Below are 17,908 nucleotides of genomic sequence, written 5' to 3'. Positions count from 1 at the left end.
GACATCTCAGCAGAACCCCATATTTACCTGCTTTTAAATCAGGAATCAGTAATGGTGCCTGCACTGCTAAGGCTCCAGTTCTCTTCCCATTTATGAGTGTGCAGATGCCTGTCTAATCACAGACATTTGGGAGCATTCTGTCGGGTTAGGATGGAACCAGCCTTCAGTCCCAAAGTCAACAGCAATGGTGACTCCAGAAACAAAAATTTACAGTTCTTTAGACAATCCTAAAAGTTACTAAGAATTGCTTTCCCTAGGTGCCCCTTCTCCATTTATATATCTTTAGATAACTTAAATGGAGCCAGCTATTACTGTACTCAAAACCTTCAGAGAAATCCTTTTTTTGAGACTCAAAACGGTTTGGGGACATTTCTTCCCAAAATACACATCAAAAAGTTGTCAGAATCATCTTCACCTTTGAATGAAGATTCCTTCTTGGTTTTGATCCCGTGTCTGGCAGAGCAGTGCTAAAAGCTATAATGAGGTTATATTTTCTTTCCATGAACTGGCTAAGGCAGACTGATTGACAGCCGTGGGGAAGAGGGATCAGGTGCTGTGTGTGCAGCATCTAAAATAACCTTTTGCTTCTCACTGACCACTGCTGATGTGCTTCCCTGCTCTGGGAGCAAAGGTGGCAGTTCCCTCTGAGTGCCAGGGCAGTCCTTGGCTCTTGGCACTGCGATGACAGACTGTGATGGGGTTGGGAGAGGTGAATCTCAAATGAAATGATTGGCACTTCTCCCCCTGATGCACCACCTCTGTTGAAGGTGTGCTGCTTTTTCTAGCAGGTGAGGCTAGAAATGCCTCCATAACTCATCATCAGTGCTCTGATTTATGTGAGGCTTGACAGTAACAAATCATTAGGCAGCTCCAGTGCCTCAGCGTGCAGTTAATGAGGCTGAGGAAGAATTAAGAGCAGGTCAAACCTGGGAGCTGGAGCACAAACAGATTCTCAGCAGTCCAAATGAGGCACTGAGGTAATGAAGAGATGGGGCAGCAGGCTAAACTTGTTGATAGGGGAGATGAGAGATGGTGACCCTCCTGTGGAAGTTGTACTTTGAGATAAACTTGGACTTTTTTCCCCCATTGTGGTTATCTAAGGCAAAATGTGTGCTAAAGTTAGAAAGGTCAGACAACTACAAGAGACAGGTTAGTTGTAAAGGTGGTATCTGCACCACTTAATTAGTGCCTTGTCTGCAGTTTCTTCTGTCTTCATTCAGAGCCAGGATTAAAAACAAAAAGGAGATGAATTTTCTCGTGTTCGGGCCTGGCTGTTTATTAAATCTTATCTAAAGTACAGAGAGTTCTGTAACACTTCTAGCTACCAGCTAAAAGTGAGCAAAATTGAGCTGAGTCTAGCTAGTTACAAGGGTTTTTTAAAGCCAAACTGTCCAATAGAGAACTGACACCTGTATTATTTATACTTCTGACCCACTAACCAAACCCCTGTGACCCTCAGTGCAGCACTAACTGTCCAAACAGAAACTATTGCCTGAAATCATAAAGAAGAAGGAAGAAGACAGAAAGGAGACAACACCCAAATTCCTCGTCCCACACCTATTACTATATTATAAAAACCTCAAATTCAAAACCCTTCACCATGTGAAATCACACACTTTTGTTTTAACTACACACCCATGATTTTAACTCCATCACTCAAATTTGGAGCCTTCTTGGAAAGGCCTTGGAGGCCTCAGGTCAAAAGCAGTGTTCTCCTGGGGGTCACTTCCAGAAAGCACAGAAAGCTCAAAAATCCCAGATTTCTGGGATCCAGTACTTATGCTGCAGGTCCCTGGTCCATGGTTTCCAGAATGTGGAGGAATAAGCAGGAGGGAGAATTGTGTGTGTGTGTTCATGCAGTTCCCCAAAGCTGTCATTACTGCCTTCTCCAGCAGCCACTGCTGGGCTGAGCTGGTGCTGGTGGTGATTGTCACAGCCAGGGCTGCCACCATGGGGTGCACAAACTGAGCCCACACTGATATTGTGTGTGCAGCTGTGGGAGTTCTGTCCAGAGCTGTAATAAAGTGCAGTGCTCTGATTTATGTGTTAGTCTGAATTAAAAGCAGGAGAATAGAAAGGTAAGTGTGGCTTTGGAAGGACTTCATTACTGTGCCCCCTTAATGTTAGCATTTACAGTAGCACAAAATATGTCATACTTCCACAATTTAACAGCTGTATAAACAATAATTGATATTTCCTGACTCTTTCTAGAGAAATTGCTTTTACTGCTGCATTAATTTCCCAACTTTTAAACTATTCTATGTGCTAGAAGACTAAGCTGCCCCAGTGTGACCTCTATATGAGCTGCTGCTTTCCTCTAATAAACCACAAACACAGTATGCAAGAGGCTAATGAGTGTTAGGTTTTTTAATTATGCTGACAGATTTACAGAGGGCTTTCTCTACAAAATGATAATTACAGCTTTTACTCGCTCTGTTTATAACGTACCAGGTTATGTGTCTCAGCTCTGGAACAATCTTATTTACTGCTGATCAGGAGCTGTAATTTTTGTCAACTAGTGGTGACACTTCTGCAGATTTCATTCTGTGACTCACACGGGCTCTAAAATGCCATTTTCTCTATTTGGGCCTTTCTGAGAAGAGCACAGCACAGTTGGGAAATATGTTCTCACTCAGAAGATAACTGCTCTTCCTTCCACTCCGTTTTTCAGTATGAATATCTCTGTGTCCTCTGTCTCCTCTGTCCTGCCTGCAGCCACTTGAGGTGGGTGGGATGAGGTTCTGCAGTCCCCAAGAGCGGGAAGGAAGCCACCCATGGGCTACAGCTGGTCCTGTGCTGGCAATTGCTGGTTGGCTGGCCCTGCCTGCCTGTTCTCTTTGCTCTGATGAGCAGCTTTGCAGTGCCTTCAGCTCCCAGAAGGGATGTTGAAGCTTACAGAAGCACACATGTCCTGCTGTAGGAGGAAGATTCCTGAGGGGAATCTTTAACCTCTCTGTTCCTGAGGAATTTTGCAGCCCGAGGCTATGAGCTGTTGGATAACATTTTAATGGCTTCTCAACACGGACAGGTTGGCTGGCTTTGAAAGTATAATGTAGTAATAGCATTCTAATTCCCTCGAAATTCTCAGTGGTACATATTTACCTGGTGTGCCTTCAAATACAGGGGAACGTGGAGAATAAATTACTGTGTAAGGCACGTCTCTTGCTTCCTTCTATTCTCTTTTTTTTTTTTTTTGTTCTGTCAAATGCCAGAAGAATATCTGTCTGCCCAGGTTTTGATCCCTCTTGAATCCGTAGGAGAGAGCAGTTGTTTTTATTTAGTCTTTGCCTTAAAAGATGTGAGTGAGAGGCCTTGCATAGTTTCAGCAAAACAGGAACCTGGAGAGTTTGAAACTTTCATTTTTTGGGGGGTTCTTTTAACTGCACTGTGCCATAATTGGCATGTTATGAAAACCAGAGGAGCAGGTGATTTTCTGCAAAACTGATGGATTTCCTGGGGGTATTTTCAGCTGTCTTCCATCCTGAAGTAGTGGAGGGTTAGATCAGGTTCAGAGATGTTTTTGGGGTTTTTTTTAAGCAGGTGAATATCTGATTATGGGCTGTGCGCAGGGGCAAGTAAGAATAAAATGATATTCAATGGAATTCTCATTAATGGAATTCTCAATGATAGAAGAAGAGTTTAACATAATTGGAATTATCAGATCATGGTAAAGCAATGATAATGGTTTCAATGTGCTTGGAAACTAAAAGCAAGAGCTGTATTGTCAGTAAGAATGCAGATGGGAATTACCACCTGTGAGTGGAATGGTTTCTTGTGCCCCCTCTAAGATCAACAGCATAAAATAAGATGTAGTGCAGTGGATTGGAGGGGTTGTATCCATATATCTGAGGTAGTAAGAGCAAAGGGACAAGGACAAAGTCTTGATCTCAGAATAATAGAGGGCAGGGACTGGTGCTGGGTAATTACCTCATTGTCAGTAATTTATGAGTGAGCCAAACTGCAATTGTTAGATGCATCTGTATCTTGACATGAAAAATTTACCATGTTACTCTGGGAATTGCTACCTTGTTTGTTTCTATTTTGTCTGTTTGGTTTGAAAATCTTTGCTTTTTTTCCCCAAGGTGAATTTGTTAGATCTCCAAAGCACATTCTTTAATGCAGCAGAATTTTTTTCCTCTCATGCAAAATGTGTGTGAACCACGAGCAAGCCCCCTTCCCATCTTCTCTAGGTGAATTAGGCACCCTGCAGGGAGAGCAGCTTGCCCGAGCTCAAGGGCAATTTAGGAATTGGTGCTGGGTGTGGAGGGCTGTGCAGAAAGGTTGGTGTGAGGTTAAATCTGACCTGCCTCCACCTCACCTGGGGATTCCAGTGCCAGGTGAGCGTGTTCTGCCTCTCACCCTCTCACCTGCTTCCCCTCTTTGAGCCTTGTTTGGCTTCTAGCAGTTATCAGAGATAGCAAAAATCCAAACAGTGGATGATTTCAGTTTCCATCCAGCCTGGTCTCAGGGGGACACCTCATTCCTCTGCTCTTCCAGCTTTGCTGTGTTTGTTTTGGGCTTTACCCAGGGATGCTGCTGCCACCTGGCCTGGAGAAGGGGCTGACATTCCCGGCTGGTTACTCCCAAGGTCTGGCAGCCAGAATTATGCAAGAATGCAGCAGGGAGAGAGAGGAGTGGCAAGAGGAAAGGAAGAACATTGTGTGGGGAGGTGCTCTTTTATTTTTAAACTCGCAGAGCTCTGCACATGTGACAGATGGTTGTCACCAGCAGCGAGTTTGGGGAAAGGAACGCTAAAATATTCCAAAGTTTCACGGAAGGGTTGATAATTACCCAGTGCCTGTCAACTTTAAAATAGTTGTCAATACCCAAGTGTGTGATAAAGTTGGTATTAGAATAAAGGAAGAAAAGCAGGAAACATTCTCTGTCTTCTGGCAGAAATATTAATGAAATATGAGTGATTGTCTGACAAATGTGCACTGCTATCTTGTTTGGCAGCTGCAGTTATTACAGTAACAAAGGGATCAGCTCTGAATAGGAGGAATTGCTTTTTATTGTTCCCTTGACTAACTTGGGAAGCTTCTTCATCAAGTAATTGATGATACTATCACCAGTGCAGCTGGGACAAGGTCTTGGTAAGCAAAAGCCAAGAGTGTAGAGCAGCAAAAGAGAACCTTACTGTAACTTGGTAGCATTTTCTACTTAAAAGGAAGAAATAAAAATTATTCTGAGAGTATACTTCAGCTCAGTTAAGACTGCTGCTGTCTGGGTAAATGGTTTCTCCTTTCATGCCATGCACCATGCAGGCCATGTGTACTGGAAGGAAAAAAGACTTCAAGACAGGATGAAGAAAAAAAACCCTTCAGTTTTACTGTGGCAGCAGTGGTTGCAATCCCTGCAAGTTCTGGCAAGGCTGGACCATTTTGGGAGGTGGTTGTGTGCATGTTCATCCTGTCCATTCTGGCTGCAGTGTTGGTGGCAGTACTCACATTTGCCCACGTCCCTTGGGAAAGGGTTTGTACCCACATCACCATGCAGCTGTTGGGTGGCAGTTAATGATGTTAATGATGTTAATAAGCTGCTCCTTGCACTAACAAATACCTTTGAAATCAATCTGTTCCAGATCCATTTATTCACAAGTGGCTCCCACATGGACCAGAACCTCGGACATTTTTCTGTCACAGAAACAGATCTCATTAGACACCCAGAGAGCTACAAGCAGGTAATGCTTCTCCTGTGACTCGTGGATGCTCAGGATGCTTTACACAAACATTGTGAAGACTGCTTTCCTTGTAACATCTTTTAAACTCAGTTTCCAGCAGAAATAAGGGCTTGTAGATGGAATTTCCAGTTTCTTCACTTATTTGCATTCACCAAATCTGGTTTGATAGAACACAAGCCCAAAGGTATCAGGCTAAGTTTTATAGAACCTGATAGACAAGGAGTGGGAAGAGACCCAACTGAAAGTGTCCCTGGGGAAAAGGCTTGGAGAATAAAACACTTCAGAGAAGTTGGCTGATTTGCTGTTGTGTCCTGCCAGTAGCCACATCTGGGCCAGTCAGGCACAGTGCCTGACTGACACAACCTCTCAGGACAACATCATTTCCCCAGTGTTCTGTTTAACCCTGAAGGATAAATTCCTGCTGCTCTTAATTACTCACTTATCATAGGTGTTTCAGTTCATTATCTGAAGAAGTTTAATTCACTTCTTTTAATGCAGCATAATACATTTGTTTAAAAAAAAAAAATCACTTTCTAAAAGTTCATTCAGAGTGAAACTGAAACAAGATGGAAATTTCAAGCTCGTCCCTAACAAAATCAATATTTGGCAAATTTCTGCAGTCTGTCCAGACCTGTTTGCTCAAAGAAGATATTCCTTCTGCTGTTTGCTTAAGAATGAAAGCAGGCATTGTAAATATTCTGCACAAAGAAATTCAGGAAAGTAGATTTGAAGGTGGGAGGATAGTTTTATGTTCAAAGCCCCTAAAGTAAAGTGCACGTTAATCTTTCATTGCTGGGCATTTCTTGGATGAATGGTTCATATCCAAACTCTGGGTAAGATTCATCTCTTTAGAACATTTTCCTGGAAAATTATTGTTTTTCTGCAGCAAATGGCCTTTTTTTTTTCACCTGTGCTTCACAGCAGCACCTTGCTCTGAAGTCTGAAGTCCTCCAGATTTTAGCAAATGCCTGGAAAGGTCTGGCAGGCTGCTCTTAGAAACTTCCAGGCTGTGCAGGGGGACTTTGCAATGACCTTTTTTCCCAAAGCCTTACCCTGAGTGTGTCACTGATCTGTTGCAGTAAAGCTTAATGATGCTCTTGGCATTTGGTTTTGACTTGCTTTGGTAATGAATCATTCCAGGAGGTTTTTTTCTGCTCCCTTTCCTGGATGCCTGCTCCAGGTGTTGTGTTCAGAGGAGGCTCAGGGTAAAATGGAAGGAGTTTTTCTGTGTTAGGCAGAGTGCTGTAGTCAAGGTTTAGTGGGCAGCTTTGTGGCTTAGTTAAAATCAACAAAGTCTTCATTCCACCTTTCCCAGGCTTGAACAGCAAACATGAAACAAAACCAGGGTGGTGACTGAAAGCAGGGTGACAGAAGATGTTTTCTTTAAATAAACTGCAAGTGGCCACAGTCTGTCTCCAGTTTCTGTCTCTGACAGGTGCAATCCCAACCAGGCTCCAGCTCCAGTGCCTGTGTGTTGGAAATTCCTTTCTTATGTCACTTACTGCTCGGACTGATCCAAAACTGGAATTATTTGTCAGTACAACCAGCTGGGAAATTCTTAAACCTCTTAAAGTTCTCAAACCTATTCAAGAAAGGAGTTCTGAGCTGCTCTCTTGTGCCTGATTCTAAAATAAACAGGGGAAATTGCAGGAAGTCATCACAACACACTTGAGTGTAGATGCTTCTGAGAGCTTTATAATTGTTGTGGACACCATCTGAACATTCTTTGTAGATTTTGTCTGCCCTTACCCTGATTTCCCAAAAGCAGCTTCTGGAAGTCATGTGCTCAGTCTGTATGAAGAGCCTGGTACAACAAGGTGGTGTGGGCTTGAAAAGGCTTTGTTGTTTTGAGTGTCACTTTTCCAGATGGATCTAAATACTCAATATGCAAAGTGGCGCTGCTTTGGAAAAATGTAATAAAAAGCCTCTAATTTCCAAATATCTTGCTAAGATTAAGTAAATTATGAGCATTTGAATGGCTTGGTTTTCAAATATTGGTGCAGATGGCAGCACTCTGCCAAATGTTTTCTCCAAAAACTGTGAAATAGTTTTTTTTTTTTTTTTCTTTTCAACTAAATGAGGCATTTCTCTGAATGCTACCTCAAGTAAGAGCCTGCTGCATGGATCAATAAAAAGAGCAAAGCATGTCAATATGCTTTACTGTCATGCACCCCTCTTGGTGGATGGTGTTATGAATTCCTTCTCATCCTGGGCACCCTTCAAAGCCTCGCCATGCACAGTGCATGGCAGCAGCAGAAATTTGCTGTCACAGAAGGGACTTGGGCTCTGCTTTTTTTAAAGCCTCGACTTCATTTTCATCAAAAATACCCTGTGAGAGGAGTTGCTCTGTTTGCATCCAAACAAGAGATGTTTAGTCTGACAGGGAAAGTGTGATAGGATACAGATAGCTGTGAAGTCAAGCTCCACTTTATGAGATGTAAAAGTCACGCTTGCTCCTTTTCTATAGAAGATGCATATTAACTGATTTAGAATGTTCTGTCTTCAGATTTTTGACTGTAAAACACTTTTAGTGCTTTTATGTCCAGGGATTTTACTGGACATTATTATTCTTCTATCATCATAAATGTCTTTGGCAGATTCATAGGGCTGGAAGTTTTCCAAACCTAATGGTTTTAATTATGTTTTTCTCTAGTGAGGCATGATCAGAACCCCAACTTTTCCTGCAGTTTGGTTATATTTATATGTGTGTGGCTGTGAGCTGCAGCTCACTGCTCTGCTTGGTTCCTGTGCTGCCTGGGGCTGTCAGTGGTGTTATTTCAGCTGGAATTCAGTTTCCAGAAGTGCCTGGCTCAGTGGGGATGGTTCTGGAGCTGTTTGCCTGAGGCTGTGCTGGAGCACACAGATCAGGGAGCTTGGGGGGGTCATTGCAGCTTTTCTTGAAAATCTCTTGCACTTATCACTGAGTGTCCTAGAATACAGTCCAGACACCTCGAGTCTCTTGTGTTCTGATGCATTTTCAAGCTGATGGGTGCTGCTGGATGTGGCCCCTTTCCTTTTTCTTGTCTATCAAGTCCCCTTATCTTAATTCTGCACAGCACTGCTGCCAGTTCTGAAGTTTACCTCGGGCTCAAAAAAGTGTATGTTGCACTTGAGTCATTAAATTAATTTTCTTATCAAATTGTTACTGTACGGAGATCAGTGAACTTGAAATCAAAGCACCTTAGTCCTTCAGTTTGCTCTGTCTCTTCATGTACTGCTTTGCATGTGGAATTCAGTCTTAGGAGAGATTAAAAGTTGAAACTCAGGTCATTGGTGCAACGTTGGCAGTGCTGGAGTGATCACTGAAATGGTAATGAGTAAAGATGACACCTTTAAATGCCAGTAAATCAATTTACTGAGTGTGACAGCAAATAAATAATGCAGCTGTCTGCCAGATGGACATGCAGTGAAATTTATAGAACTTGGACGTGAATAACCAATAATTTTGTTTCAGAATTTTGTGAGGAATGTTTATGTTTGTTGATCATTAACATGTTTTAAAGGTGATTTATTTGGCTTAAGAAACTGAGGTTCTTGGTAACAAGTAAATGGGAGCAAACAGATAATCTGTCTGACTTTGCATATGTAATACATGGTCAATTCTATGCCCATAAAAGATTCAAGTGAGCTCCAGCTCTCCAAGCAGCAGAGGTTGGGTGGGATGGGATAGGATGGGGCAGGCAGAGCCCTGATCTGCTCTCTGGACTGTTGGTTTATCAGGAAAGGATAAACGTTGGTTTATCAGGAAATGGGAAGTATCTGTGTTGCTTCCTTCAGTCAGGTGGGATCCATAAATTTCTTATTGGGTCATTTGAGGGGTAATTGATCGAGGTGGGAGGTGGGGTGATAGTGAACCCTAAATCTCGTGGCAGCTTCCATTTCTAACATCTGTCCCAGATGGCTGCCACAGATGGGTGGCACAGCAGGTTTATTCTCTGTGAGTAACAGCCCGTGCTTTGAATTCATGCAGAGCACTGAAGAGCTGCTGTTCTTCCCAGGACAAATGCGTTCACACTGGAAGCATTCGGAGCCGATCGGCATGGAATTCTCAGAAATGCTGAACGTGCATTTAACAGTTCCTTTTTCATGAAAGTTGAGTTCAGGGGCTCGTGCACTTGCATAAAGTGCCCTGGATCTGCTGAAGTTTTTCTCTGCAGGGACAAACCAGTGATTTCAGGGCATGCAAGGGACAGCACCACCTCCTGGTCATGCCTTGGGGTTTAGCTTTTGTGTTTTTCAGAATCTCTGCTGCTCAGTGTGTAACTCTGAAACTTCATGTCAGGTGGTAGTAACTTCTCTTCACAGGGGAGTTTGACAAAATAAGTCCTTTCTAGCTGGAGAATCAAGGACACCTGGTACCCAAAAAGCAGAAACAGCAGAGAAGGAAAGGGGGCAAGCCAGGGGGGCTGAGACTTCATAGCCTGGGCTGTGGTTAAATAATTAACCCAAATATATGAATAAACCAAAACTTATAAAAGTGTAAAAACTCGTGACCAGGATCCATCTTGGATTTGATTTGGGTGTAACCCCAGCCAGGCTCTTGCACTGCCCAAGGTGAATCCTTTCAATAAATTCCTGTTTTATTCATTTTGCTCTGCCTGGTCTCTGTTCCAGCTCAGCCTTTCCAGGCAGCACTGGAACATATGTGGGGGCAGAGCTGCAGAATCCAGCTCTGCCATCTAACCCAGGTTATTTGTCTGGCTCCCAAATAATCCCTGTGCTATTCTGTTATCTCCAGAAATGCACCCCAGGTTGTTCACTCTCTAGTGGAATATCTGTGCAGGACAGTCCCAGCTGCTGTGTCCCAGGCTATATTTGGTGTCCTTGTGTTGGGGACTTCCTGGAATGTTCCTGGTGGTGACAAGGCACTAAATGAAAATAAACAGTGAAACCCCTGTGATAAGCTTGACACCGTGTCACGTTATTGATTTGACACAGACCTGTGCTAGTATTTCTGTAATCAACCCTGGTGTGGTCTTGTATGGTGAGGTGAAGGATATGTGACCTTATTTGAATTTCAAAGAGCCTGTTAGAGAGCCATCTGATATTTTATAATGTCCTTCCATCTGGTGTACAAGAAGCAGTTCAAGCAACACATTTCTCAGAGTGTAGACACCAATGGAAAAAAATGACATTCATCCTATAGACTGTGATGCTGCTGGGCAGAAGATTTAAGTCAGGAAACAAAGGCTTGTGCTGCATGTAAATTCCAGAAAAAAGATGTGGTGTTTAGTGAAAAAATGACCTTGAGCTTCAAGGACAAACTGCCTTCATTGGTATAAATTGTCATAGATTCATGATCTTCTGTGCTGCTCTGGCAACTAATTCTGTTTGGTCTGGCCCTCAGCTTTTTATGTGTTTATTGTTTCATTCCCTTGGTAAAAGCCATAGTTCTGTCATTTCTGTCCTGGAATGGGATCAGTACTTTGTGTTGTACCTCCTGTTCTAATTAAGGGCAGCTTTGCCTGTTTGTCACTGTGCTTTACTTTCCTGGAAGAAAAAAAAAACAAAAAACCTTGAAATTTCTCAAATGGCTCCTGCATAAAAAAATAATATAGCATAAAGTAGCTGCACTGGGGTTTGTGTTGTGACTTCTGACCATTTACCAGATCTGCTTCTAGGGCTTCAGATGGACCTGAACCCTTGGATTTTGGCACTGTTATTACATTTTCAGAACAACAGCTAAACTGCTAGGTTCTGTAGCAAGAACATTTTAAAAAATTTTCTTTTACAGCTTTTTAAAACTATTTCTTTTGTTTTGCTAGTCCAATGCATCACAATTTTTACCTGTTTCTAAGCGAGTTTGTTTTTCCTTGATGATTGGTGATGGTTGCATGCTAAATAAGTTCTTCAGTGATTAAATGAAATTAAGTGTTAGAGCTGCTGACCTTTAATAAATTTCAAGGTTCACAAAAAAATTGTATGTTAGGCCCATGGACACACATGTTTTGAAAAGGTCAATTATGACAAGTTTTTTGAATTTGCATAATTACGCTCACCGTGGCACTTGGGATAAAAATAGCAAATGCTTTGTCCTTTTAAAGTGTTTTCCTCTCCTGCTGTCTTTAACTTGCTTTTACTAAACCATTCCAGCATTATTCATTGAATAGCACAGGGAATGTGGAAGGGATAGGATGGATAGAGAGGAACCTTTTTGCTCTGGCTCTTTGTCCAGTGAGGTCAGGAGCTGGGAGAGGCTCATGGACAAGTGGCCTGAATGAGGGCATTGTGGAAGCAGGGTAGCTGTGATGTGAAAGAATTCACATCAAAAATTGGGAGAGGAAGGAAGCCTTAGCAGCTGAGGCAGTTGCACTTGCTGCCACACTCCTGTGCCTTTGGATTCTCAAGTTACCCTCAATAAGTTGCTTAAACTGAACTTCCCATGGTGGGCTCTGCACAGGGCTGCAAGTTGTTGAGCTGTGCTGGGTTGATGTATCCATGAAGTGCTTTAGTAACTTCTAAATTTCCTGAAAATCATATCTTGGAAGCCTCACTTAAGGCATCCAAAGGCAATGGAAGCATTTTACTTACATCTCCTTGTTTTCATTTCCCATTTGCAGCACGGCAGCAATGCCATTATCTTGTCTCACATGGGTCATTAGGGAAGATAACTTGTTTATCTTCAAGATAAAAATTCTGCCTGTAGAATGGGATCTGAATGATGTGTGACAAATAAGGCTGTGGCTTCCCTCAGAAGAGCAAACAGAATAATATGCCCTTTGAAAGGAAGAGGGATAACATGTGGAGTGAGCACCAGCCAATCTGTGCCCTTGGTGAGACAAATTACGAGGGGAAACATTTTGGTTGCATAATCCTAGCCCTTATACACATGGGAGGGTCAAATTAGCATTGTTCAGGCAGCTTGAATTCTGGCACTTCTTAACTTTGAATGCTGCAGTTTCCAACTTTAGCATTGATCCTGCTGGGCCGTGCATTAGAGGTGTAAACCACGCTCAGTGCCACTGAAAGACAATGCTCCTTTCCCCCCTGTTAAATGACTTAATGTTTGGTGTTGCTCTTCCAGCCACAGTTACTTTAGACATTTTACATGCCTGGTAGTCAGCTTGGTGAGAAAGAACATGGGAGCTGGCATTAATATTGCAGAGGAGAGCAGATCTGATGATGTGCTGCATTATAGATGGGGCTCCAGCACCTAAATGCAGGAGGCCTGGAGGCTGACACAAGAAAGCTTGAGGGAGCTGAAGGGCCCAGAGAGCTGGAATTGTGATGGTGGCTCTTCAGAGGAGGTTGGAAGGGTGGGTTTAATGTGAAGGTCACCTGCAGGCTAGAAGGAAACAGACCCTTGGTGCTGCTCTGTGATCAGGAGTGTAGGCATCCCTTTCTCCTTGGCATCACTCAGATGAATGGTGGAGCAAGAAATGGCTTTAAACCTCCCTGGGTTGTGTTGGTTGAAAGGTTTATTCTTTCCCTCTGGCTGGCTGTGGTGTTTTGGTGGTGTAATGTCAGGAGCAGAGTGGCTGCTGTGCTGCTGTGCACTGCAGAATTGGGATGGGTGGGGTTCCAGAGCTCCCAGGGAGGATAAACTCCGCTGGAAATCCACATTTACATGTGTGTGAAGATGCTCAACACAGTCCCTTTAAGTTGTGTTTTCTTAGTGGGACTGCCTTGATCACCTTTAAAATTCAGAATAGTTACAGCTCCTTGCTTTTCTGTGAGAGGGCTCTGTTGGTTTGGAGCTTGGCACACTGCAGGCTGTTGGGCTTGGAAAAAGCTCTGGTGGGTTTTGTTCCTTCTGCCTGTGTGCATGGAACCCCTCCCCACACTCCCTGGAGCAGCAGTGGCTACTGCCTTACAAAAGGGGTTGTCATGAATTTCCTGTAGGACAGGAGAGTGGCTACAAGAAAACGATTCAAAGCAGAAATCCAAAGAAGGCTGGGCAATTCAGATACGATTTTTCTTCCTCACATTTCATGGCAAGGCAGGAGTAAGTGCTAAGAAAGCAAAGGAGCTGTCAGTGAGAGCCTGTGCTGCCCACCCTGTGCTAAGTGGCAGGAACAAAGAATATTATTGCTGCCTTTTTTAATGATTCCCTTTGCAGGAGGAGAGGGTAGGCTGCCATGTCATTTTCCTTCCGAAATGCTGCAGGCAAATGGTTTTCACTTCGTTCCCTGACATTTCTCACACATAAAACATGGTTTGCTGTAGGAGTTATTAAAACCTCTTGGAAACGTGGATCCAGGTACTCATTTGCAAAAATGAGGCAGAACAGATTCAACCCTTGTCATCTGAGTAAAATCAGGAAGAATTATAGAGGTCAAATGGCTTCAAAGCTGCTTTTAGACAGTGTCTGCTTGTAGCCAAGTTCCTGATCCTGCTGAAGAAAGGAAAATCTTGGAAATGTCTGGCCTGCTGTGCACTGTGGAAGCAAGAGCAATCAAATTGTGTGAGGTAATGTATATTGGGAATTTCTAAGGTTGGCTCAAGTCGATTTTAGAAGGGAAGGCTGAAAAAGAATTTAATACAGATGACTTTGAATACTTTGTGTGGTCTCTTTGTGGGCCAGTTATCTTGGGTGAGGAATTCCTCTCCTACCCCCCCTTCTCATCCCTGTGCTGCTGCTGCTGGAGGTTTTATTTTTTACTCACCATCCAGAAGCAGCAGCTTGGCTTCCACATCCTGTCTGGGAGATGGACAAGCACTGTCCAGAGCCATGAATAGGTGCAGGTCAGAGTGGAAATTTAGGCTTGACAGGAGAAAGGAGAATTCACTGAGGGAGACTGGAGAGGCTAGAAATGTTTGAATGATTCATCCTCATGCTGTAGAAAGAAAGAAGCCTCTGCAGGAGCTAAACTGCCTTAAATCTCAAAAGGTGAATATGATCAAAACAATTCTCCTTCCCTGCAGCTGGCTGTGGCATCAGATGTTTTCAGCTGCTCTGATGCCTGCTCTTCCCAGCTTGTTCAGTTCCTCCTGCTCTGGGACAGGCACTTCAGTCCCTCACATCCTGCTGCTGCTTCTCTTTCACAGCAGTCTGGGCTATCCCATGCCAGGGGCAGGCAGGGATTGTCATTAAGGAGCTTTGGGAAAGGCAGGTGGGCACAGAGGATTTGTGCATCACTGAAGGACAGTCCTGGCAGCCTTGTGGCCAAATTGCAGAAGGGAGCAGTGGCACACAAATGGGTGTGTGGCTCTTAGTGGCCACTCTGGGGTCAGCCTTTAGCAGGACCTGGGGGCTCGGGTGGGCAGAGGGTGCCCAGGAGCCAGCAGTGTGCCCAGGCAGCAAAGGCTGAACCTGCCCCTCTGCCAAGCCCCAGTGCTCGGTGTCCCTGTCCCAGCACAAGGACAGGAACAAACCCAGTGAGACACTGAGGTGGTCAGAGCTGGAGAATTGATCCAACTCTGGAAGCAGATCCCAGAGAAGAGGTGACATCTGTGGTGTTGGGCAGAGCCCTGAGCACCTTGCTTTGGGCAGGAGATTGGTTTAGAGCTTCCAGAAGTTCCTTCCCACCTGTGTGGTTCAGCAGTTTTAGCATGAGAGCAGCTCCTTTAGCTTGTCATCAGCCATGAATCATTTAGCTGTTGAACTTTTTACCCAATTTCACTTTCCCTGTGCCCCTTCTTGGGAAGGATGCTCTGGGTTTTTTTTCTTTTATTACTTCAGACAGGTTTAGTGCTAATATATTTCTTTAGATATTTTTTTAAGCAAGGTGGCCTCTGGCTGCAGTTAGTGTCCAGTTGGAGGGAACTGGCAGCATTATATAGCAACACTAAAGCAAATCATTCTACCTCATAGCATTATTACCTTGATCTGAAAATTTCCCCAGGCTGCAATTTGTCACTAATATTGCTTTCAGCTAAACTTATCCATACAAAAAAAAAAGAGTGAATAGAGCTGCAGTTCTGTAGTTGCCATCACCATTTTTTTGGGGATGACTTATTGCTTAGTACATTTTACTGACCAAGCTTATAGAGTTCTTGGACCTTGAAAAATGATGCAGTGGTTTATCATGGACTCCATAAATTGTTGGACTGTGTAGCAGCAATATGTTAGACTCCTCCACTGTGGGAAGGAAGGTGTCTCTGGAACACAGTATCTACATTTCTGCACTGATGTGAGCACGTGGCTGTGGTTGCCAGCAGCAGAAGTGATGGAATGACACTGAGCCTCACTGCTGCTTCGTGCTTCTGCTTGTTTTATGCCATACTTAACATCATTTGAATGCTGTGACAGTGACAGTGATATACTATAATATAATTCCTCCTGAGACAATGCAGCTGGAATTAATAAGCTGGAGAGACAAGGCTGAGGTGTTTTGTCATCAGTTGGCATTTGATTTTATTTTTTTTTTTTCTTTTCCTGGTGGAAGTGCTATGAACCCACTGTGGGGAGCATCCCCTGTGCAGCTCAGGGGATGCTCTGGGTGAGCCCAGGCAGGCACTGGGGTCCCATCCAGCTGGACCAGCATCATACCTGATGCCTGTAAGCTGGAGATGGAATTGCCACTGACCAGCTGAGGCTGGGGTGGTGAGAGGTTCTTGTATCCACCTCCAAACCCCCTGGTGATGCTGGGCTGCCTCCTAACTTTGAGGGCACCTCAGAGTGAGAGTGCCTTACTTGCTGATAATTTTTGGTGATGGAGTCAGAAAGGGTCTTGCTGGTGCAGCCTAGTTGATCTCAGCTGGGCTGTTGGACCCTGAAGGAACAAATAAAATATCAGGGAAGAAAAAGGTTTGGGTGAGGAGCTTTAAAACTTCTGACTCATCTCTTGAATTGTGCCTCGAAGCTGACAGTAACCACTAGAAAGTGCAGAGCTGCTTGTGCAGTGTACACTGATGTTGTTTTCATGGCAAAGAGAAATGAGTTATGAGCCTCTGACAGAAAAGAGGCTCCTCACTCTTCCTTTGGGCCAAAGTACAAAGTTGGTGAAGGCTGATCCTGAGGTGCCCCAGAACTGTGATGATCTTGTGATCCCTAACTGGGCCCTTGTGTTGTCCTGCACCCACCTCTGAATCAAAAATTCACTTCACCCATGCAGAAAGTCAGGCAGGCAGGACAGGAGCACTGCATTCTCCAGCCTCACTGCTCATGGAAGCAGCAGAGCACAGTTAAATTCAGATATTGCAGTGGCTTTAGCCACAGCTGGGCTGCTGCTGGAGAGCTGAACTGACCTGCACTGCTCTTCTGGATGTGAGAACACAGCTCAGATCCTGAGGAGACACTGGCAGAACTGTTTTTATAGCCTTGTAAAATTAAACTTTGTTTGCAATTGGCCCATAATGTTAACTCAGCTCTACTGGCAGGTATTTTTGTTGTTTTAAATAGATGAGGAAATAGAGTTATAAAATCAGCTGTTACTCATGTTTTGCAAGAGATTTTGGATTTGTGGTTCTTTTTAAAGTTTGTTGCTTAATTTAAAGGAGTGTGAAAGAGACTAGCAAGAGAAATTAATTGACATGAGGAACTACAGCAGACTTTAAATTAGTAGTTTGTCTAGTCAGTAGCACATTTTAAAATGTGTGAAAATACCTGCATGCACAAATAGTCTGTGATGGCTTGTCAAAGAGCTAGGCTGGGAGAAACTGTACTCATATCAATTTGCAATCTTAGGCTAATCCACATATTGAATCAATTTTTAAATTAATTGTCTGTAGCCTGTTGAAAATACAGGGAAATGGGCAAGTATATATAGGGGGGAGGAAAGGAAAAAAATGAGTATGGATAATGCTTTGTTCTGTGTACAGAAACAGTCTGAATAAAAGCAGAATAATAATGGTCTTTTTTTTGACATCAGCTGCATGGGGGTTTTGGTTGGCAGTGCAATAATAACAGCTGTCAGGCAGTACTGTGATACAATTTGATGCTTTTCTTTGAAATCCTCTAGCTGAGATTTCTCTCAAGTAGATTGTGATTCTTGGTATCTACTGGAAGTGCTTTCACTGAGCTAGAGGTACTCGGTACTGTGTGAAAATAATTTGGCTCTTCAGGGATGCCAGGTTAGGCACCCAAAATCATTGGGGATGAAAATGTGTGCCTTTTTCAGTCTTACATATATTGATCTTGGCTGATGAAGTATAAAACTTCAGGCTTCTTTTTCCTGGTATTTTTTTTTTTTTCATGTTTTAATACATTTCCACGGGGAAAATGCCAAGCTGTCCCTTCATTGACCCGTTCCTCTGCAAATGAATGCCATTAATACATCCCAGTTCACTGCCTATCAATGTGAGAGCTGTAATGCAATTTTTATCTGCCAAAATTCTGTTTGTCTG

General features: G+C 43.5%; 1 protein-coding gene across 2 annotated transcripts in view; it reads left to right on the top strand.

Annotated features, from left to right (window-relative positions):
- TEDC1 (tubulin epsilon and delta complex 1) overlaps positions 1–17,908 on the top strand; it is a 68,257-nt gene that overhangs the window by 19,998 nt on the left and 30,351 nt on the right. For both annotated transcript variants that reach the window (XM_088170227.1, XM_088170226.1), the window contains one exon: positions 5,582–5,680. In XM_088170227.1, coding sequence (XP_088026353.1) covers positions 5,582–5,680 — 99 coding nt within the window. The remainder of the gene's footprint in view (positions 1–5,581; positions 5,681–17,908) is intronic.

The sequence above is a fragment of the Sturnus vulgaris genome, chromosome 9, assembly GCF_052056855.1.
Source record: "Sturnus vulgaris isolate bStuVul1 chromosome 9, bStuVul1.hap1, whole genome shotgun sequence".
NCBI classification, from domain to species: domain Eukaryota; kingdom Metazoa; phylum Chordata; class Aves; order Passeriformes; family Sturnidae; genus Sturnus; species Sturnus vulgaris.
This window is presented reverse-complemented; position numbering and strand designations above follow the sequence as displayed.